At 39.4% G+C, this 12,812-nt stretch overlaps 1 protein-coding gene across 3 annotated transcripts in view; it reads left to right on the top strand.

The window, feature by feature from the left end:
• The window catches only part of Cdkal1 (CDK5 regulatory subunit associated protein 1 like 1), a 572,332-nt gene that overhangs the window by 84,854 nt on the left and 474,666 nt on the right, over positions 1-12,812 (top strand). For all 3 annotated transcript variants that reach the window (XM_055619051.1, XM_055619049.1, XM_055619050.1), the window contains one exon: positions 8,326-8,410. In XM_055619051.1, the coding sequence (XP_055475026.1) occupies positions 8,326-8,410 (85 nt within the window). The remainder of the gene's footprint in view (positions 1-8,325; positions 8,411-12,812) is intronic.

Genomic DNA, 12,812 nt, shown 5'->3' with positions numbered 1-12,812 from the left:
ATTGAAATAGCCCAGTTCAAGGCAGAATAGAACCTCTGCTTGCTGGGTCTCATACTGGGTCTTTAAGTGACCATACAGAACTTATGTCCAGAGATTCGTAAGATCTTCTAGATGTAGAGCTCAGGCCTAGGGAAGAACTCCCACCTAGCAGGAGCAGATTCATGGCCAGAGGCCCCAGAATCCAGGAAGACCTGATTTCTAGAACTTGAATTCTATTTATACAAATGCAGGTGTTCATTTCTTTTTGGTCGGATTCTTGTTAACCTATTTTACTTAGTCAACAACCCATACTTAGAGGTCCCCTAAGCTGGAAAATGAGAGTGGGGCAGGGTGAGCTATTGGTGCTACCAACTGAACTAGGTACGCTACCTAACTCCCATCTGAGAGTGACGTGGATTTTCATTACTCCCAAGTACAGGGTTGTTGTCAGTTGTTTTACAAAAGTAAAAGCAGTCTCTTTTTACTTTTGTTCCAAGTATACACATGTATAAACTTTTGTTCTAGCTCTAAAATGCAAACAGGGTGTGTGTGTGTGTGTGTGTGTGTGTGTGTGTGTGTGTTCCTTTAGTAAGTGTAATTTCTTTGTAATTGAGATGCAGGAACTTAGAAGAAGAAATGCTGCAATCTTAGTTTTTTGGTTCTTGCTAGAACAAGACAATGCTCTGGAAGAGATACTTACCAAATTGTCTATCAGAGCTGGCTTCAGCATCTCCTGAGATTGCTTCTCTAGTTGCCTTTCTGATTCCCCTGACCCCATGGCCATTATCGGTTTTTAAAACATGTCCTCAATTCTTAAGCCCACGCTGTCCTGTAACTCACTATATAGCCCAGGTTGCCCAAGAACTGGTGACAGATCTGCCTCAACCTCCTGAGTATTGTAATTTCAGCCGTGAGTAACCATGCCCAGCTACAACAGTCAATTAAACAACTTTCATTCCCACAATAAACTACAGAATAAACTACAGCTCATCATACTGTCTCCTGTTTTCTACCTCCTCCAGCTCTAGACAGTTTATTTTTAGTTCTGTGTTTGTAATCCCGTGGACACTTGGTTGCAATCAAGTTGTATGGTTTCTGCGCTTTTCTGACTGACATCTTTCCCTGAGCATAGCACTTCAGGATCCATCTGTGTTGTTGTGTCTCTCAGCACTTCATTTTTCATGGTTAGTGATACTTTGTTGTATATTCTTGGTCGTATTTATCTATCCATCAGTTGATGGAGGTCTGTATTTTTTCTACTTTCTGGCTCTCTGGAATCAGGCCTTTGTGAATGTTGATGTACAAGCTTCTGTGTGAGCATGTTTTCACATCACTAGGGCAGATGTGCAGAGGACTGGCTGCATTGTGAGTTAATTGTGTTTAATAGTTAGAGGAACCAGCAGGCCACTTTGCAAAGCAGCTAAACCTTTTTACAGTTGATCTGCAGCATCCGTGTTCCCTAGGCTCTGGTGTTTTCATATCTTTGCCAACATGTCTTTAAAACAGCTTTAGAAGACACAGTCATCCCACTAGATGTGAAATAATCCCATTGTGTTTTTTGTTTACCTTTCCCTGCTGGCTAGTTATATGAGGCATCTTTTTCTATCTTTGCTGGCTCTTTGCCTATCTTTGGACAAGTATCTTCAGATCTTTTGCCCATTTTTATATTGGATTATTTGCCATTTTATTATTGAAATCTAATACTTTATATTGTCTTTTTCTGTTGCAAAATGGGACCATAGTTCATTGTATTTGATTTTGTTGTTAGAAAATGTACTGAGGCAAGTAATCAAAATAAATTAAAAAGTTTTGTAAAAAAAGTTTTCATCATGAGCATGTGTGTGGGTTTGAGCACTTGCATGGGAGTCCATGGCAGCTAGAGAAGGTATTGGGTCCTCTGGGCTAGAGTTAAAGGTGATTTTGAATTGCTCCTGTGGGTGTTAGGAAGCACATTCCAGTCCACTGTAAGAGGAGCAAGTGCTTCCAACTGCTGAGCCTTCTCTTCAGTGTCCAAATAGACTATGAGTCACTGCAATGCTATAGCATTGGAATCCAAAGGATCCATTTGGAGTTAGGTTTCCTAGCACTTATTTACAATGGCATTACATAGGACACATTCTGCTTTGGGTATTTAGGTAATTCTCTATACCTTCTTACTGCAAGAAGTTTTTAGGTATCTTGACAAATGGATAAGATCTTCTAAATAGTTGTCCTTTCCCTAGAAGTGTGCTTTATTTTGTTAAGTTTTGTTCTGTTTTTGACAGTGTCTCATTCTGTAGCCAAGGCTAGCCTAGAACTTAACCTGTTGGCTCAAACACCCCCCTTTTGAGTGCTTTGCTTATAAGTATGAGTCACCTAGGGTAGCATTCTAAGGCAATATTTTAACCTTTAAAACAATGGCTACTTACCTTTGTGTCAGATCAAGAAAACTTTGTACAAGTACAAGAAAAATTGTACTTTTAGCTAGCACAATAGGCCTATATTGGTGATGAATTTCAATTTACTATCAAGTCAACAACAGTTAACTATATCAGTCAATTTGTTTCTTTCTAGGATTCATTTAAAAATATGTAATGTGGGTCTGGCATGAGTATTGAGAAATAAAGAAGCCATAAGTTACTTTGCTCTTTGTGTGTGTGTATATTTGTACATGTGGAGGTGGGAAGACAAACTGCAGTTTACCTCCTTAGCTGCCTCTACCTTTATTTTTGAGGCAGGGCCTGTCTAGCTCAGGACCTGTCAAAAAGGCTCTGACGGCTGCCCATTGAGCTCCAGGGATATGCTTGCCTCATCTCCCTTAAATCGGCATTAAGGTGTGCGCTGCAATGCCTGGTTTTGTGCTGTGTATCTTAGGGGATGGAATTTAGTTAGTTCTGCATAGTTGGATGGTGAGCATTTTGTTGACTGGCTATCTCTCAGTCCTGATTTTCATATTCAGTATCATTTTGTTTACTAGATCTCGGATGGCATTTATCTTTGCATTTCATCTCAATCTTTTTTTATCTTGCCATTTCATATGGATGGCGCCTCCCTCTTCCCTCAAATAACCAAATTGGTTGTGGTTTTGACCCAGTAAACTTGCTAGGTCAAATCCAAAAGTGACTTTTGTATTAACATTCCCCGTATTCCAGGGTTGTTTCTGATCCTGGAAATGTACCATTTTTAGCAGATGACTTGAGTTACTCATTTGTGATAAACAACTGGAGACTATATACAATCTGACAGAAACCAGATGCTTTTGGCAATTTGCAAGTGAGTGATGGTCTCTGGGTTGTTTAGGTCTTTGGCTAAATAGAAGTCCTTTTGTTACATCAGTTTTAGGATGTATGAAGAAAGCTATTTTATGTGGAATATATAAATTTAAAGATCAAGTTGTATTTTGAACTTTTATGTATTAAGCCACAAGCTGTGGAGGTTTACTGTGGAAAAAAAAAAAAGAAGCTTGCTAGACAGTTAAGGGTGGGCAGTGGTTATGCGTAGAGGGGTGATGGCGGCACAGGTATACTGGCCCTTGGTTTATAAAACTGATATAACCCAGAGGCACAGATATTATGGGATTCTGTAGATTCACAGACTTTTGAATCATTATGTGTGTGTGGATCAACATAGCTATTAGGAGGGAGAAATAATATTAGCAATGCTCATCTCTGTAGTGAGTACTTGGCTGTCTTGCACTCTTATTTTAATTATGATCCAGGATACTTATATAATGAATTTTCAGTAGTTATTGGCAGAATTTTGCCAGCTATTACTTATCACTTAAAGGAAAAGTTTTTTTCCTTTATTGAATAAACAGACTTTTGGGTCCCTCATTATTTCTGTGAAGCACTCAGTAGGAGTATTTTGAAAGAGCAATTTATTATGGGGTAACTTGCAAGAGAAGATACTTGTTCCTAGGGCCTCCTGCATCTTGCTTCCCCTGTGAACTCTCCACACTGACCAGCACCCTGGAGCTGACGGTCCTTTCCTGCTCAGAATTAGAAAGGAGGTCTGGGCTCTTTTAGCCCTCTCCTATCTTTTAGTTCTTTCCTATCTCCTGATTCTTTCTCTTCATCCTCCCACTGTTCTAACCCTAGTTAGCTAAAGGGAGAGTACTTTCTGATGAGTCATTTTCAGTGCTTTCCAAAAACAGGCTTAGAAAGTGTAGTTACTCCATACCATTATATTGGCCACAAAAACAATAGCAGGTGAACCATAGAGGAAAAATTAGCTAATGACCAGCATTTTTTTTTTTTTATTTTCTTTTTAATCAGAGCTGAGGTGATGACTGAATCCAGGGCCTGTGCTTGCTAGATAAGAATTCTACCACTGAACTAAATCTCCAATCCCTTTTTTATTGGTCTTAAAAAGTTGTTGTTTTCAAGATACACTTCAAGGTACATTTAAATTCTCTTATTAGTATATAGTTTACTCTCAAAGTTTTTAGTAGGCTTTCAGTGATTGTATTATGTAAATAAACTTGTGGGACCCAGTAAGCTTAATGGACATTTAAACTTTTGGACTTGACTTGTCTTCCAGAGTTCTGTGGTAAAGAAACTCTCAAAAAATGCTTATGGGGCCAAAACAATCAAAACTTCTCTTTGTGTTCTCTCTGAATTTTATTCTCATCAGCCCAGTTGCCCTCTGTATTTAAGTCTAGGAATATATGCCTCTTACTGTTCCCTGCTGCTTCTCCGGTGTCTTTCACATGGAACAGTTGTATAAGAAAAATGGTTTGTTCTGCATGCTGCTGAATTGTGCCATACAGATGCCTGCAGGCATCAGGAAGACTGGCATGCTTGTCTGGGCTTCAGACTAATAACTCTCATTTATTACTAAGTGTTTTGTTACTTCCTTTCATGCCCTCCCTTGATGACAGCAGACCAAGGCTTACCTAGTCTCTCAGTGTTAGAAATACTAGAAATGGAGCAACAGTTGTGTTTGAAGCCTAGAAACACCATGCAGTGCTCTCAAGGCCAAGTCACACCACTTGGCATTGTCCTTAGACACAATCTGCATTATTTTGGTCAAGTGGTAGAGACCCACTAATGAGACATGCTGATTGTCTCAAGCTCACAGTCTGTTGGAGTCAGTTTGTCTGGACTCCTAATCCTTGCCCATCCTTTAACTGGTGACTTTCTGAAAATTGCTTTTCCTGTCTAAACTTGAGATTGCTTTTTTTTTTTTTTTTTTTTTTTTTTTTCCCCCTCTGACAATGGGAATAAAATTAAACTCTCCTCACTAGGGGTGGGCTACATACAAAGGTGTATATGTGGCATGCCTGCCTGGCTTCCTGTCAGACACACTATTAAATAATGCTAATGGTGATCATTATTACCAATTGGGGCTTTATTACCATACACTTAAAAGCAGTTTCTTGTGTTTAAAAAAGTAATTTAGACACTAAGTACATTTTGATTAGAACAAATACTTGTTTCTCTTTCTTATAGTCTCTGAAACTACTTATGCCTGCAAGTTCTTCTCTGACCTGTTTCCTCACGCACAGAGTGGGTGGTTTGTTGGTGACCATTGTTTTCTTGGTTCGGTGACACCTTCTGCTACTAGTAGGGGAGTGTATCAGGTCTTTGTTTTCATGCTTGATCCAAACAGCAAGGAGATAGTTCATGTTCTCACCTCAGAGTAAAAGGAAGTGAGTGATTCTAAGTACTGTTAAGAAGGAATCAAAGAAGTGGTAACAGGTTTATCAGTTCAAGAGGAAGGAAAGTGATACATGGCTTTTTAAGTCAGCCAGGCCCGTGAGATGGCTCAGTGACTTGGTGCCAAGCAGTCTTGAGAGCTACTCCTCTGATCTCTACCTGACCTGTGCATACTTATGTGCGCACAGACTTAGTAGAGTAGTGGAAGGCAAATAGGGTCATTGAGATGGCTTAGTGGGTAAGGGCACTTGCTGCTCAAGCCTGGCACCAGACTTTGATCCCTGGGACTTATGTAATAGAAGGGAAGCCCTGGAGACTTACCCTTGGTTTTTCTCTGATCTTGTACACATGTACACAGTGGCACAAGTACCACTAATGGCGCTCACCACCAAGAAACAAATGAATAAAGAAACAAATTACTATTTTTCTTTTGTTAAAAAAAAAAGTCAAATCAGTGGCCATAGAGATGACTTAGCAGTTAAGAGCATGTACTACTCTTGAAGTGGACCTGAGTTGGGTTCCTATCACCTTGTTGGGAAACTCACAACCACCTATAGCTTTAGTTCCGGAAGGATCTGAAATCCTCTTTTGGAATCTGTGGGCACTTGTATTCATATGCATATACCTCACTCCCTCCTGGCCACACACACATGTATACACAAAATGAAAATAAATGTTCAGGACTCAAGTAGTATGGAATGAAATAAATAAAGTTGTACTCTATTATCAGTCAGTTTCTCATCACTCTGACAAAGTACTGAAGAAAGTCAGCTTCAAGGAGAAAAGGTTGATTTTGATTCATGAGTTCAGTTCATGGTTGCTTTTTCTTGTTACATTTGGGCCTGTGATGAGTGGAGGAAGCTACTGAGTTCATGACTGCCAGGTAGTAAAGGTAGAAGGAATGAGGGAGAGGAAGAGGGAGAGGGAGAGAGGAAGAGAGGGAGGGGGGAGAGAAGAAGAGAGAGGGAGGGAGAACAAAAACATGTACGCAGTGTGACCTTCATAACTTCCACAAGTGTGATGAAATATCTGATCTGAAGCACATTTATAGAGAAAGCATTTATTTTTACTAATGAATCTGAGGGTGCAGTCCACCGTTGGGGAAAGGCATGGTGATTCCATGGACTAGCTAGTAGAGGAAGACTGTGCTTGAAAGCAGCATCAGTTATAGCTCTCATGTCTTGCTTCCATCTATGACCCACATCCTTAATGTTAAAAACCTTCTCAAATAGTGCCATTTGGTGGGGATTAGCCTTCTACGGACTTCACATCCAAATCATAACACCCCATAGTTTTATTTTCTCTTAATTCCGCCACCACCAACAGTGCTGAGCCACCACTGATAAGCTAAGAACTTAAGCTCCAAACCATGAATTACATATTCATTTCAGGCATCTTTCTATAACAGATACACAAGCTTTCTAGTTCTTCTTATCTTGTTAATCATCAATAAAATTTATATATATAAATATATATATATAATTTATATATATATTTTATATAATATATAAAATTTATATATATATAAATTTTATATATATATATATGCGTGTATAAATGTTTGATTGCGCTTCCTACTTTGCCTTCCTGAAAGCTTCATCAGTGTGGATGGCAGTAAGAGAGCAAAATTTTTCCTTATTGCTTTGCTTATGTTAAAAAAAAAAATATATATATATATATTTATATATATGTTTTCTAACTTGATAGACAAATGTAAGTACTTATTTCACTTTACAAAATCAGTAGGATCCATGTGTATCAGTGTAAATGTCTAACATCAGAAAACAAAATGAAAAATCATATGCCTATTGGAAGGGAACAGGTATGTTCTTTCCCAGACATGGAAGAGGGGAAGTCTCCTAATTGTGAGTCATAGCTGTAAGGCAAAGTTGGGGAAAAGGAAAAAGAGAAGTTGACCAATTTGATACTTTAGAAATAGAAAGGCATCAGGAAGATTGAACCCCCTCCCCCCAAAAAAGTGAAATGAGAAAATATTGGGACCCCTGTCCTAGAGGTGTCATTAATTTCTCCATAAGTATTAGGTAGACTAGTAGAACAAGTGAAAGGCAGAAAAAGAAAACAAAACTCCAAAACTAAACACGGAAAGTTCTTCAAGTCATGATGAGAGGAATTTACACGGCTCCATCACTGAGATCCTGTTTTCCAGCAGATTGTTAGGAGGCCAAAGGTGTGGCAACCCAGTTAGTGGACAAGGGTAGGGAACAGCACTCCCAAGTCCTGTTCATTGAGGTGTACAGGGACAGACCCTGTCCAGGGAGTTCAACAGTGTGCAAGGACATTTCAGGAATTAGTCTTTGACTCAACGGCCCCACTGTTTTCTGTTGATAGCAGAGGAAACTTGGGAAAAAGTCAGCCACACAGAGTCACACAAAGTCACACACACACACACACACACACACACACACACACACACACACATCTATTGGAACATTGCTGTAATAGTGAAAGACTTCATGTAGTTTTAAAGTAGAAGTCAAAGTTCCATCCAGCTCCCATTTTCAGGTTTCCAAACCAAATCTGAGCCACGAGCTCCAGCTGACAATACTATAACTGTGCTCACTTGACTTTGATGCTACTGCTTACTAATGCTGTCCCCCAACATTACTGTGCCACCTGGGTAAGCACTTCCATGTTTTTGATTTGATTAAATTGGTATTTATATTTTTGTGTTCTTTCTTTCTTTTACTAGAAAATGCATCAGATGCAGATTTGTGGCTCCTGAACAGTTGTACCGTGAAAAATCCAGCTGAAGACCACTTTAGAAACTCAATCAAGTGAGTAGGACATCCTTTTTTTTCTTTTAGATAATCAAGGGAAGAATTAGTACCAGCTAGTATTAGCCAAGAAGCCTTTGATTTGAAAAAACAAACAAACAAACAAACAAACAAACAAACATGTATTTATTTGTGTGTCTGTGTCACAGTGTGCACATGGAGGTCAGAGGACAAGATGCTGGATTAGGCTCTCCTGCAATGAGGGTCCTCCGAATTGCATTCAGTTTGGCAATCTTGGTGGTGATTGCCTTTATCCACTGAGCCCTCTCTCCATCCCCAAAGAAGCCTTTAATAGATTTCTTACTCTGCTTTCTCTCAGTTCATTTAAATCTTTTACCTTTTGCTGGGCAATTCCTAATATTACTAAATATCTAGTGTATATCAAAAAGTATGAGTTGGGTTGTAAACAGTTTTTAAAATAAAAGCACTCTATTCTAACTAACTCACAAGCATCATGGTTGGGCTAAGGAAGCTACTATCGCTGTGGATTTATCTGGTGAACACTGTTTTACTGCAGAGCTTCACAGTGCAGATTGAGCATTTGTGAAGTTAAATTTTCTTGTCGGAGCTGTGTGTTCTTCTCAGAGGAGGCAGGCATTCCTGGTAAAATTGCCTGCCATCATCCTCCCTTTGATGGGAGCCCTAGCCTACCCCTGTTCTGGGTGGTGCAGTGTGTGCCAGGGAGCTTCAGTAGGTAACTGATAGACAGATCCTTGCTGTTTGGTTTGTTCTCTCAATGTGGAAGATTCTTTCTTCATGTATGCTTGACTCTTAGTCTGCTTGCTTCCTTAGAAATCTCATTCTTACAGTCTTGGTTGTGAGCCTAGCCTTTAACAGCTGAGCCATCTCTCTAGCTCTAGAAACCTCATTCTATAAATTATTTCCTCCTAGGTTTTAGCCTCTCCAACTCCATTGGCTCCTTTTCATTGCCATTCACATACTCAGGTCTAATCAGTAACAGATGTCTTTGTTACCTATTTTCCATTGCCTTCCCACCAGGCTTTTTCTAAGCTTTACTTGTATTATTTATTTATTAAATATTTATCTTTAATTTATATATATGCACGTGTGTGTGCATGGGTATGTGTGTGTGCAGATTGTGTATGTGCAGGGTGGAGGGTGGCAGTCTCGTAACTCAATAGGAAGAGAACATGTTTGAGTCCTGGCTAGAAGTAGCAAACAGGGATGGATGACTACCTCCATAAGTAGAAAAGACCTAAACCACACCAGGGGATGCTACTGTTTATTTCCAGAAAATTGTCTTTTTTCTTCTAGAATGAGAAATTAGTTCTATTCACAATAGTGTCTATAGGATCCTTAAAAACTCCACAAAGACATTTAGTACTGCTAATGACCCCAGCTTACAACGTAGAGATTCTTTGATTACAGATTACTCTTACCATCAGGTGTGCTTCCGACATAGCTCAATGGTTGAACATGTGTGTATGGAGGCCTGAGTTCAACTCATAGCATCACAGAACAGCAAACAGCCTGGACCCTGAAAAAAACATAAGGAAGGAATGAAAGGGAAGGACAGAAATGCTCCACACGTTTCTTTCAGTGGGTTTTGCTACTGAGTATGTAAGCAGTGTTTTTCTCTGGTAAATGAGCCTCAATGTCAGTATGGTGTGTAATGAAGTGACACTACTCAGAGAAAGAAAGTTTGTTCTTACAGTGCTACAAAGCTAGGAGCTGTATGCAGGGGTCCCTTTAATGTACCGTTCTGCTTGATTGAAAGGAAGATGAAAAGGAATATTACATATGATTAAGTATTTTTAACGGCTTTAAAGGCTTTTTATCCTTATAACCAGTTTTTACTAAAATAATACCTCAATTAACTGTTTGATTTGTTTCCAGAGTAAATATGATCATGTAACATATAAAAACAATTCATACTGAGAACATGTCAGGTACAGGTGATATTTATGCACATGAAGACTTTACATACACGCCTTCCTACTTCTCGCCATATCCTAACAATAAAAGGTAAAGAAGAATATTTTGTAATTCTTATGTATTAATACATTCTCACAGGTATGCAGTAATCTGTAATAACTGTGCTACACATTCATCTGATCTCATCCTGTGGCTCCATCCCTTCTGTCTCCATTCTTGTATGTATTTTCTGTTGCTTTATGCTTTTCAACAGGATGTGCTAGCATTTAAATTCAAGAAGAATATGTTACTATGCTACTTGTCCATTTGTGGTAGCCCATCCTTTCCATTAGAATTCTTTTTTATTCCCTGGATCCCTTACCCACATCGATTGCTTTGCTTTATCAGTGTTATAAATAAGTTCCCTCTAGTGTGGGGATTGAAGCTCCTGGCTACCCCTGAGTTCCACCTCAGGCCTGGAGCATGCTGCACACATGTTCTGCCACTAAGCTCCATCCTGGCAGGTCATTAATTCTTGCTTGTCATGTCTCTGAGCATCCGCTTTTGTTCCTTTCCAGAGCAATCTTGGTCTTTTGTCACCATTTGCCTTTACTTATCCATTGTCCATCACTTCATTTTGTTTCTTGAACTGTGAGGTAGATCCATCTCACTCTAACAGGATAACAGGAACAAAGATAAGTGACAGGGGTTTTTCCTTGTGATTAATACAAGTCTCATTTAAGATCTAGCAGAGGCGCGCGTTCGAGCGTGTGTGTGTGTGTGTGTGTGTGTGTGTGTGTGTGTGTGTAACAAGATAGCTTTTCTTTTTTAAGTGTTCTTGAGGTTTTATGCTAGATTAGTGATCAGATTGATGAAATTATAGAGGTTTTAAGTAACAAAAATAGAAGTGAGGTTGACTTTCTGGACTGGCCTTGAACTTTGAACTTTTGTTATTTGCTGAACTAGTTCAGATAAGAACTGCTAAGGGCCTATGTTTCATGGTGTTGCCTGTCAGACCACTCTGTTTCCTCTTGAGCATCTGTCAGTACCGGGTTCCTGTTTGATCCATTTTGCCAGCTTGGTTTAAACAATATGGCCTTTAACTTTAGAACTCTTGAGTTAATGAAAAAGATCAAAAGTTTGAAAAAAAAATTGCTCTTAATGAGAGTATCAAATCAGAAAAGCCTTTGACTTGTGATTTACAGAAGTGTGGGGTCTTTCTCATGCCACCTAAAGGAGGTCATGCAGAGGCTGGTAAAAATAAACACATCTTGTGTGTTCCATGTAAAGACAGGGAGAGCAGCCAGCATGCTTTGATCATGGACTGATGACCTCTGTTTGGCCTTGCACATTATTACCCAAATGGGCACTGTGGCCACACCAGTAGCAGACAGACAAGAGTCCTTCTCGCTTTGAATTGCCCTTGCCCAGAGAAACACATCATAATTCTGACAGGATGGGTTCGATAGCCAAGGAAAATGACTTGCAAGAATAGATGAGACTAAAGAGAGAATGGACACAGCAGGAAAAGGTGGGTCTGAAGTGTAGGCTACCTGCTTTATGTGATGTCTTTTCTCTACAGGGAGTACCTTATACTATGCTCTGCTGAGCAGAGTAATAAATGGCTTTATTCTCAGTCCTACTGGGGAAATGTTTGTTTTATGTGGATTTATTGATGAGTTCTTCATAAATTGACAGAGGTACAAGAGTACTATTTCAACCTCAATGCATGAAGTAAATGGCTTTAAAAAAATAAGCTGAGCTGTTAAGAATAGACAAGAGCTTGTCCTTTTCATTAGTAATTAATCACCCTCTTTAAAAGAAAGTAAAAAACTTAACTGATTGTGTTGTTAGAACTAGGTTTACTAATAGTTATTATTTTTACCATAATTGCTGTATTTAATTTTAATTTTCATCTAATTTAAATGAAAAAAATTTGGCATTAGAAAATAAAACCACTCTTGGCCTCATTTGACTTTTTGTAAGAAACAAGTTAGCTATTGCAAATTGTTTTCACACTCAAACACACACACACACACACACACACACACAAATGCATACAAGAGGAGGACAGAAGAGAGAGAATGCTTGTGTGAGAGTGTGGCCATGCACAGGCCACAGCATGCTTGTGGAGGCCAGAGGATTGTCTTTGGCTGCTAGTTTTTGTCTTGCCACATTGTTGAAGACAGGGTGTCCTTACCTGTGCTTAAGCTAGGTTGGCCTTTGAGACTTTCCTGCTTCCAGTTGCCATTTCTGTAGTTGCAACAGGGTTACAGATGCCTCACTTCTGCGTTTGGCTTTTGCATGGCCTCTAGAGATCTAAACCTGAGTCATTAGGCCTGAGCAGTAAGCGCTTGCACTTTCTGAGCCATCGCTTCAGCTCACGTTGTGTTTTTAGTTCTGTGACTTCCTGATAATGATGTTTTTGCTTACCCACTTGTGTGACTTGCCTGAGTTGAGTCTCAGTTCTACCCTGCCTACAGTGTAAGGAGCAGATCCAGTGAGCCCGTGTGCCCTCCCACCCGCA

The sequence above is a fragment of the Psammomys obesus genome, unplaced genomic scaffold (genome assembly GCF_907164565.1).
Source record: "Psammomys obesus unplaced genomic scaffold, mPsaObe1.curated_primary_1811, whole genome shotgun sequence".
NCBI classification, from domain to species: domain Eukaryota; kingdom Metazoa; phylum Chordata; class Mammalia; order Rodentia; family Muridae; genus Psammomys; species Psammomys obesus.
The sequence above is the reverse complement of the archived record's forward strand: the minus strand, read 5'-3'. Positions and strand labels throughout refer to the sequence as shown.